The following is a 10853-nucleotide window of genomic DNA, read 5'->3' as shown; positions in this document are numbered from 1 at the left end:
GAAGAGGACAGAACTATCCTATGTCGGAAGGCCCTTCCCTGGGACCATCCTTTGGAAGGGCTCCCCACTTACGCATTCCTGCTTCACTGCGATGTTCTGAGTAGGTACTGAGACTCAAGTCAGACTCACTGATCTGTCTTAACTGTGATGCCTGTGGAAACATGACCCACAATTGACTGAAATACTCCAAATGCCAAAGAATGTAGTTACTGGACAATGGAAGGAACCAATCAACCAACCGACCAGCCAAAACAGCCAGGCAGCAGCCATGTCAGAACAGTGAGACTTTATTTCTGTGGATCCTTTGGTGTCGGATCAGGTGTGGACTCTGTCTAAAGCTTTCCCCACATTCAAGACATTTATAAGGCTTTTCTCCAGTGTGGGTCCTCTGGTGTGTAATGAGGGTTGCGCTCTGACTGAAGCGTTTCCCACACACAGAACACCCGTACGGCTTCTCGCCAGTGTGGACTCTCTGATGTTTAGAGAGGTCTGAGCACCGTTTGAAGCTCTTCTCACACTCTTCACACGTATAGGGTCTCTCCCCTTTATGTATCCTCTGGTGTCTGAAACGGTTGGAAGTGCGGCAGGTTTCCCCACATTCGTTACACTTGAAGTGTTTCTCTCCCACGTGGATCCTCTGGTGCCGGTTGAGGTGGGAGCTCTGTCTGAAGCTATCCCCACATTTGGGGCAGGTGTAGGGCTTCTCGCCCGTGTGCGTCCTCTGGTGTTTAATCAGGGCGGCACTCTGGCTGAAGCTCTTCCCGCATTCTTGGCACTCGTAGGGTTTCTCCCCCGTGTGGATTCGCTGGTGTTTGAAAAGGTCAGAACGCTGTTTGAAACCCTTCTCACAGTGGTCACATCTGTAAGGCTTTTCTTCACGGAACTGCCGCTGGGTCTCAGAAAGACGTGCCCTGCGGGAATGTCCCTCGCTGGCGACGGGGCCCTGAGGTTTCGCCCTCTGACGTTTCACCAGGTCTCGACATTCTTTACAACTGTCCCCCTGCTCGTTCCCACGAATGGGCCTCTCCGCCGTCTGGATGTGCGGACAAGGAACAAAGTTTGCAGTCAGGGCACTGTTGCCAAATTCATTATTTTTGGAGTCTCCCTCTTCTGTGGAACCGTTCTTGAGATCTGTGGTGCTGGTGAGTCCTTCCTCTTCAGGAGAATTTTCAAGTTTCAGATTTTCTACCCTGTTCTCGTGGGTATCACCACACCTAGAAAACGGGGGACCCTTCCTGTGGAACCCTTCTTGTAGCTGCCCCTGTGGCTCTACTTCTTCTAAAACTTCTTGCTTTGGAATAAATTCTTTGTTCTCAGTTCTGGTTTCCAAACCTGAGACATGAAAAAGAAAGGAAAAATGGCTGACATGTCATCCCTGCACAGGAGCGACACACGTAAGCGCCTGCAGTAAAATACCCTCCTCAAAACTTTTTTAATATCTCCATGAACCACTCCCCAAGTTAAATTATTTTAAGCCATCTGCCAGATGTGCTCATATTTGCCAGTATGAATCCCGTTCCTTTCCTTTTATACCTGCACCTACACCCACAAACCCATCTCTTTCCCCCCTGCCCATTTCACTATTACAGGAGTCACAATGTCGTGACAGAGGCACATCTGGAAAGGTTGTCAAGAAGGACAAGACAGCCCATACCCCATGAATGAAGGATGGTTTAACAAGAGAAATTCTACTCATGTGATGAGTTTATCGTAACAGACACACCACGTGGCTCCGATGTCTCGAGGCAAGGTCTGCGTGGGAGACAAATCTTGGACTGACTCAAAGTTTACAGGGGAGCAGTCTAGCCACCCAATCCAGAATATTTGAAGTTTACGCTCCAGGAGACTGAACCAGATAAATTCTGAGTTGGGGACGTCAGGCACAACTGAGGAGAGAGGGCGGGGACCACTTGCCTATCAGGAGAATCAAGTGAAAAAGGACACACAATTGGGAGAACCTCAGTGCACTGTTCGCTGCTCCTGCCCCAATCCTTGAGCTCCAAAGCTGACATCCTCCAGGCAGAAAGGGAAGGGATTTCACAGGTTTTATTCCCTATTATGTCCCCAACACCTAGAACAGCACTTGGTTTACTGCAGACACTCAAAATATTTGTTGAATAAATCCCTCTGTGGTGAAACTTGCCAGCCCAGGCCTGAAATATGGGAATTCCCAAATAAAACAGCACCCAACAGCCAAAGCAATGCTGAGAAAGAACAAATCACATCAGATTTTAAGATATACTACACATCTGTTGTAACCAAAATAGTGTGGTACTGGCACAAAAACAGACAGAATAGAGCGCCCAGAAATAAACCCACACTTGTGTGGTCCATTACTCGATGACAAACGAAGCATGAATATACAATGGGGAAAAGACAGTCTCTTTAATAAACTGTACTGGGAAAACCAGACTGCTACACGTAAATGAGTGAAGCTGGACCACTTTCTAACACCGTAAACAAAAATAAACACAAAATGAATTAAAGACTTAAATGTGAGACCTGACCCCATAAAGATCCTAGAAGAGAGCACAGGCAGTAATTTCTCTGAATCAGCTGTTTTCTACATATGTCTCCTGAGGCAAGGGAAACAAGAGCAAAAATAAGCTAGATTATATAAAAATTAAAAAAAGCTTTTGCAGAGGGCACCTAGCTGGCTTGTTTGGTGGAGCACGTAACTCTTGATATCAGGGATGTGGGTTTGAGCCCCAGGCTTGGTATACGAATTACTTAAAAATAAAATCATCAAAAAAAAAAAAAAAGAAAAAAGCTTTGGGGACACCCGGGTGGCTCAGTCGGTTAAGCAGCTGCCTTCGGCTCAGGTCATGATCCCAGCGTCCTGGGATCAAATCCTGCATCGGGCTCCTTGCTTAGTAGGGAGCCTGCTTCTCTCTCTGCCTCTGCCTACCACTCTCCCTGCTTGTGTTCTCTCTGACAAATAAATAAATAAAATCTTAAAAAAAAAAAAAAAAAAGAAAGGCAGTGGGAGATACAGACTTCCAGTTATGGTGTAAGTCACCAGAATAAAAGGCACAGCATGAGAAAGACAATCAACGATATTATAATAGGATGTAATGTCATGGGACAGATGGTAGCTACATTTGTGAACAGAGCATAATGTATAAACTTGTCAAATCACTATGCTCTACATCTGAAACTAGGGTAACGTTTGTGTGCCAACTGTACTCAAAAATAAAAAACAAAAAGATGCATAGCACCGGATGACTGACCCCATACTAAAGACCACTATGTCACAATCCTACCCCAAAACAGAGTTTTCAGTCAGAATTCTTATGTTTGGGGGCGCCTGGGTGGTTCAGTCAGTATGTGTCTGCCTTCGACTCAGGTCATGATCCCAGGGTCCTGGGATCGAGGCCCACATCGGGCTCCCTGCTCGGTGGGAGGCCTGCTTCTCCCTCTCCCACTCCCCCTGCTTCTGTTCCCTCTCTCGTTGTGTTTCCCTCTGTCAAATAATTAAATAAAAATCTTTTTTTTAAAGATTTTATTTATTTATTTGACAGAGAGATAGAGCACAAGTAGGCAGAGGGGCAGGCAGAGGGAGAGGGAAAACAGACTCCCCACTGAGCAGGGAGCATGATGTGGGCCTCGATCCCAGGACCCTGGGATCATGACCTGAGCCGAAGGCAAATGCTTAACAACTGAGCCACACAGGCGCCCCTGGTATTTTCCTAAGATTGGAAAAACACAAGCCACATAATAAAAGATAAAAAATCCGACCATAGTTGACCCTCAAACAAGGGTTTGAACTGTGTAGGCCTACTCATGTGTGGATTTCTTTGTAAAGATGGTACAATACCGAAGGGGGGAAAAAGACAATACAGTGCTGTTGGGAAAAAAAAAAGATAATACAGTACCGTAAAGTTTTTTTTCTCTTATGATTTTCTTAAGAACGCTTTCTTTTCTCTAGCCCACTTTAAAGTAAGAATATAGTATATAGTACACATAACATATAAAATATGTGTTAATCGACAGTTTATGTTATCCATAAGCCTTCTAGTCAATGATAGGCTATGAGTAATTAAGTTTTTGGGGAGTTAAAAGTTATATGTGGATTTCTGACTGTGGGGGGATGGGGCTGGTGCCCCTAACTCCTGCATGTACAAGTCAACCATATATTAAAATTTTTAAATTCTACATAACTAAAGATGTCATCGTGAAAAGCCACTTATATAACCAGTAAAACAACAAAGAGTTAATATAAAAAATACAAAGAACTGCCACAAAACAATTAAGAAATTATAACACAGGAAAGGAAGAGAGATAGGATATAAATAGGCAATTCACAGAAAGTCCAAAACAAAAATCTGGAAAGATATTTAAGCCAGTAGGAGGAAAATGCAAGTGAAAATAATAAGATACCGGGGCGCCTGGGTGGCTCAGTGGGTTAAAGCCTCTGCCTTCGGCTCAGGTCATGATCCCAGAGTCCTGGGATCGAGCCCCGCATCGGGCTCTCTGCTCAGCAGGGAGCCTGCTTCCTCCTCTCTCTCTCTGCCTGCCTCTCTGCCTACTTGTAATCTCTGTCAAATAAATAAATAAATAAATCTTTAAAAAAAAAAAAAAAGAAAATAATAAGATACCATTCATTCTTTAATCCACCTAGTATTTATTGAGCACCTACTGTGTGCCAAACACTATTCCAAGTGCTTGGGATATACTAGAACCAAGCAGACAAAATCCCCCCCAACTTGTGGAGTTTATAGTCTAGAAGGGGTGGTCAGACAACAAAATGAGCATAAAATAAATTCTGTAAGAAGTCAGAGGGTGATAAATGCTGTGGACCAAGTTGAGGAAGGTAAGGGATCGGTCAGCAACATGGGAGAAGGAGACAATGGAAGGCAAACTGCGGTATCAAAACATGATGGTCAGGTCAGGCCTCACTGAAGACTGAGATCTGAGCAAAGACTTGAAACAAGTCAAGGAGTTTGCTTAGTGGAGATCTGGAGGAAGATTATTCCAAGGAGAGGTATCAAATAGAGAAGGAACAGGATGCAGTACGCTCACCATGTTCCAGGAGCAGAAGGTCAGTGGGGCTGAAGCACAGTGAGTGACAGGCACAGTAGGAGGGGTGGGCAGGGTGACAGGGCCTTGTCACATTAGGCTTTTACTCTGTGTGAAATAGAGAGCCACTGCAGGTTCGGAGCAGATGTGTGATGTAATATTTCAAAAGGAACACGTGAGCTACTGTGTTACAACATCATACCATCAGCTGAACCCCAAGGTTGCCAGGATGCAGAGAAAGAATTCTCACATATTGCTGGTAGGAACCCAAACTGGTTACACTCCTTCTGAACAGCAAAATGGGCAAACATGCCTAAGTCTATTCTCTTTAGGAGTTCCAATAAATGAATACAGAATGATTCAAGAATGTTTGATATAATGCTATTTGTAATGGTGAAAAACTAGCAGCTTTGATGTCCATTGATAGGACAGTGGATAAATGAATTTGGACTATTCATACAATGAAATATACCAATGTTAAAATGAATGAATGCGAGTTACGTATGTCGACATGGATAAATCCCCAAAATGTAATGCTGGCAAGAAAAAAAAAAAAAGGCAAGGTGCAAAAGAATCATACAGGGATATATTAACATACTGAAAAATTAAATTTGCTAAACCTGGGTGGTACATACACAGATGCCCATTATATTTTTTGTATTTTTCTGTGTGTATTTTATTTAAAATGAACGAAAATAAAAAGCTGAATCTAAGGGCGCCTGGGTGGCTCAGTGGGTTAAAGCCTCTGCCTTCGGCGCAGGTCATGATCTCGGGGTCCTGGGATCGAGCCCCTCATCAGGCTCTCTGCACAGCAGGGAGCCTGCTTCCCCCTCTCTCTGCCTGCCTCTCTGTCTGCTTGTGACCCCTCTGCCAAATAAATAAATAAAATCTTAAAAAAAAAAAAAGCTGAATCTATCACCTAACAATATAAAATAGCAAGGTCCTGTTGGGTCACAAAAGAGACAATAACAGCTCTCAACCTGTCTGCATGACTGGCCCTTTACAAATCACCCACAGCTTGAAATGAAGTCAACACTTACTTGGAGAGACCAGTGAGACCGTGTTTCTACAGTCCTTCAGGGAGTTCTCCCGGCAGAAGTTCCTTTGAGCTGGGTCCAGGTGATCCCACTCCTCCCAAGTTAGAGACACAGCCACATTGTCAACCATCACCAACTCCTGAAACAACATGAGACCTCCACTCAGCGCCTGCTGTCCCAGGACAGCGTAAGTGACCACTCATCTCCGCATGAGGCCAGACTCCAGAGGAGTCTGCAAACACTGAGCAGGAAGCCCTGGGAATCAAGTAACCATGACTGTTGAGACTTTTCCAATGAGTCTTGGACAGCCTAGAGTTTCAAAGTAACAAAGAGGCTGAAATTCTCTTGCAATCCTGAAAAGCTTTTCCGTGGACTGTTTACAATAATGTGGGGAAAGAGCAAAATCTTCATTTCAGTTATATCACTGTGATTAATCAAAATGGAAATCTGATATGGATTAAAAATATACAGGCAACCAGGAAGTCCCAAATTCCAGTGCTGGCTCTGAGACTTGGTCACCTCATGTGTGAAATGCATACTAATAATTTAAGAGGATGACGGTAGCTCACTGACAGCAGGTGTTCAATAACATTTACTTTCCCTTTCCTTGACCATTGCCCTATAAGATAATTAACCAGCAAGATGATCTTTTGCGATAGCTTATTTAAATCTAAGTTGACCATTCACAGAGGGTAAAACCGCAGTTCTTAGAAAGGGAAGGTTCCAACACTGGTGTGGGGAGATGTCAGTCCAGGCTTCAGTGATGGGTCACAAATTGACTCCAACGATCTCTCAATAAACGACAGGAAAAAGAAATATATTTTTAAATTTTCTGTGTGTTGTTTTGATAGCTTAAAATTTTTTTTTTCCCTGGCTAGGGAGACTGCCCTTCCTAGGGCTGGTCAATTCTTAGAGCAAAAGGCTCAGCCAGGGGCGCCTGGGTGGCTCAGTGCATTAAGCCTCTGCCTTCAGCTCAGGTCATAATCTCAGGGTCCTCTGCTCAGCAGGTAGCCTGCTTCCCCCTCTCTCTCTGCCTGCCTCTCTGCCTGCTTGTGATCCCTCCCTCTCTGTCAAAAATAAAAAAAAAATAAAAATAAAAATAATTAAAAAAAATACTTAGCCAATACTACTTAATCTCAAGCCATACCTCCTCTACCTGGCCTGTATACTCCAGGAGGTAACACTCCTCTACCTTCTTCATCCTAGGAGCAGGTATCAGGCCAACTACAGACCAGCCCTATAGGTTAGAGCCTGTTAAAATTATTCAAACCAACCAATTCTAAACTGTTCCCCTGCCCTGCCTTGTCTTTCCTTGAGAATCTCAGTATAGGCTCTGGCCTAAACCCTCCCCTTGCTCCAGTGTTCTGCCTCCTCACCACCCGTGGTGTCCTTCCCAGGAAGCTCTGAGTGTCATGCTGTGCCTCCTGTTTCTAAGATCTGACTATAATAAAACTTGTTTTTTCCTGACTCTTGCCTCTGCTTCCTTGTAAATGAAAATCATACTCCTGTGTGTCTCTTCTACTCTCAGTACTCTGAATACTTTCACCCCAACACCCCTTCACTTCTGACACCAGATGTAGGGGTTTTCATATATCAGGGAATTCTGTAATACCAGCTGGGTATCCTAAAGTTTAACTCAATTCTGATATTATCTACCTGGATATAGACTCAGATCCCACAGGTTAAGGGAGGGGTTCCACAAGACTATCCTCTCCTCCCAACTCTGGAAGCAGTGGGTCTCCAGGTTACCTACAATTTCTGTCTGACTTGGCCACAAATCAGGGATTCCCAAGATCTCCCCCTACCAATTTGTCTCTTTGCTTGAAGAGCTCACAGTACCTAGGCAAACACTTAGGTTTACCAGTGTATTAGAAAAAGATATGACAAAGGATACAGATGAACAGCCAATTGAAGAGATACATAGTGAGGTCTGGGAGGGCCCAGAGAGGAGGAGCTTCTGTCCCCAAAGAGTTTGGGTTTGTCACCCTCTGGGTACATGGATGTGTTCACCCATAGGAAGCTCTCCGAATCTCACACTGTTCGGATTTTTTATGGAGGCTTCATCACATAGGTATAATCACTTAATTCCATTATAGCCCATCTCCCCTCTGCCAAGTACCATTATCAACTGTAGGAGGAGGCGTGGCGCTAAACTTCTAAAAAGTAAAACAAAGTGGTGGAGAATTGCTGCTCTAGCCTAAGTAGTTAACGACATGAAGCCACGTTCCATCTGACATCTTTCTTCCCCAAATAATCTAGTTAGACGAGAGGGTATCTTACAACGGGTAAACAATGCTCTCACGTTGGTTTTGTGCTCAGAGGTCTATAACTCAAGGATCATTTCCTGGTTAGATTTACTTGTCACTGTTTCCTTACGAAAAGAAATTTTCATGCACACCCTGAAGTTAAGACAAAGCATAGTTAGGAAAGAAGGTCTGAAACTCAGCATCCCGGCCACCAGAACACTTTGACTCCTCACCTGGGGTGAAGCCCCATCCAGCGCTCTCTGAAAAGCGCGCACCGCGGCCGCAGCCTTCTCCCCGCTCTGCGGGCAGTGCCTCCGCACCCAGGCCTGGAGCTCCTGGGGCAGGATGCTCAGGAACTGCTCCAGCACCAGGAGCTCCAGGATCTGCTCCTTTGAGTGCATCTCGGGTCTCAGCCACCGGCGACAAAGTTCCCGAAGCCGGCTTAGCGCCTCTTCGGGTCCAGCCACCTCCTGGTAACGGAACCGCCTAAAACGCTGTCGCGACTTTTCCGGATCCTGACAGTCCCCGGAAGGGTCGGGCTTCTGACCTTCGGGAGAGTCTTCCTCCACTTTGACTATCAAAAGTCCATCATGCAGAGACGGCGCGCCGACCCTCGACCTCGCAGCTGCCATCCAGGCTCCTGTCTCAGCATCAGTGACTTGACTCGCGGTCAAGCTCGAGCTCATCGTCCTCTGGCGCGCGCTGACTTTCCCGGAGTTCTGCCTTCAGGTGACAAAGACAGCAAACCCTGCAAAAAGCCCCGGAACTCATCGGCCTTCCCCAGAACAGCGGCTCCCGACTATCCCGTCCCCAGCAGGGCCCTATTCTGCCCGGCCCCCTCTGATACTCCTCCCACCCGCAGGTATTCCACCCACAACTCGCCTAGTCCCGTGACAAAAAGCACTAAAAAACCACTCCGGAAGTGCATCACCAACTTCCGGCGGTGCCTTCCCTACCGGGCATTTCCTGGGCCTCTCTAGGCGCCCCGGAGGAATAAGGTCCATCTCTGTGGTGTGCCCTCCTGCCCCTTCCGCAGGTACTTTGTGTGTGTACCCTCCTGGCAGTCGCTGAGCTCAATAGAACTAAGTGATACTCTTATTTTACAGCTTGAATGTCATTTTTTAAAAAGATTTTATTTATTTATTTGACAGAGAGAGATCACAAGTAGGCAGAGAGGCAAGCAGAAAGAGAGAGAGAGAGGAAAGCAGGATCCCTGCCGAGCAGAGAGCCCGATGCGGGACTCGATCCCAGGACCCTGAGATCATGACCTGAGCCGAAGGCAGCGGCTTAACCCACTGAGCCACCCAGGCGCCCTTGAATGTCATTTTTAAACACATTGTCTGTGAATAAAGTTTTGTAAGTTTTGTCGTAGGAGAGGATAAAAATCCACCTGTACAGTGAGTGGTAAACAAGCGTCCGTCCACGTGGTACTTGTTGATACAGGAAAGGTTTGTAGAGTACCTGCTACACGCGAGGCATCCTGCCTGACACTAAAATTACAAGACTGAGTAAACATAGTCTCTATCCTCAGTCTCCTGAGAGAGTCAGACACTTAGATCGTTAAAGGACAGGGTGGTAAATGCGATACTTTGGCATGTATGGACAGCCATGGCTGATGAGGAGGGAGGGTACCATCAAAGACTTCGCCCAGGAGATTAAAGCTTAAAATGTCCATATGGACTGAAGACATAAATTTTTCTAAGGTTTTACTTATTTATTTGACAGAGAGGGAACACAAGCAGGTGGATCAGGAGAGGGAGAAGCAGGCTCCCCAATGACCAGAGAGCCCCCCCTCCATGGGGCTGGATCCCAGGACACTGGGATCATGACCTGAGTCAAAGTCTGACACTTAATGGACTGAGCCACCCAGGTGCCCCTGTGTTGACCTGAGCAGAAATCAAGAGTCCATTGTCAGCCACCCAGGCACCCCTTAATGTTCATTTCTAATGAAACTTCACCTCCTTCCTTAATCATGAAAAATTTCCATGAAGCGTTTATATCAAGAATTGGGTAGGATGGTGACTTAATTTTCATCTCATCCAAGGAAAGTTTTGTTTGTTTGTTTTTTTAATATTTTCTGATGTGGCACCAAGTCAAGGTGTACACATACCCACAGGTGACAGGGTTGTATGAGGTTTTGTTTCTCAAACTGTGAGCCACAGACAGCACTGGAACTTCCTGGAAGCCTGTTAGAACTGCACAATTTAAGCCTTGCTCCAGACCTACTGAGTCTGATTCCGTATTTTATTTTTTTCTATTCTTTAAAGATTTTGTTTATTTATTTGAAAGAGAGAGAGACAGTGAGAGCAGGGAGGAAAGGGTGAAGAAAGGTCTCCACTGAGCAGGGAGCCCAATGTGGGGCTTAGTTCCAGGATGCTGGGATCATGACCTGAGCCTAAGGCAGAGGCTTAACTGACTGAACCACCCAGGAGCCCCAGAATCTGTATTTTAAAAAGATCCCCAAGTGACTTGTATACACACGAATTGCAAAGAAGAGATCAGAAGAACCTTTCTGACCAGTACAAAATTTAAATATTTTGTGTAATTTTTT

At 45.5% G+C, this 10853-nt stretch overlaps 1 protein-coding gene across 1 annotated transcript; it reads right to left on the bottom strand.

The window, feature by feature from the left end:
• Window positions 1-271: 271 nt before the first annotated feature.
• ZNF394 (zinc finger protein 394) lies at window positions 272-9226 on the bottom strand (the record flags this gene model as incomplete). The annotated part of the gene is made up of 3 exons (XM_080829931.1): window positions 8536-9226; window positions 6060-6195; window positions 272-1332 (listed from the first exon to the last, which is right to left on the bottom strand). Exons 1-3 carry the CDS (start codon window positions 8986-8988, stop codon window positions 272-274), a joined length of 1650 nt encoding a protein of 549 aa, XP_080686057.1. The 5' UTR covers window positions 8989-9226.
• Between the last annotated feature and the right edge of the window lie 1627 nt (window positions 9227-10853).

Source organism: Martes martes, assembly GCF_963455335.1.
Source record: "Martes martes genome assembly, chromosome: 18".
In the NCBI taxonomy this organism is placed as follows: domain Eukaryota; kingdom Metazoa; phylum Chordata; class Mammalia; order Carnivora; family Mustelidae; genus Martes; species Martes martes.
The sequence above is the reverse complement of the archived record's forward strand: the minus strand, read 5'-3'. Positions and strand labels throughout refer to the sequence as shown.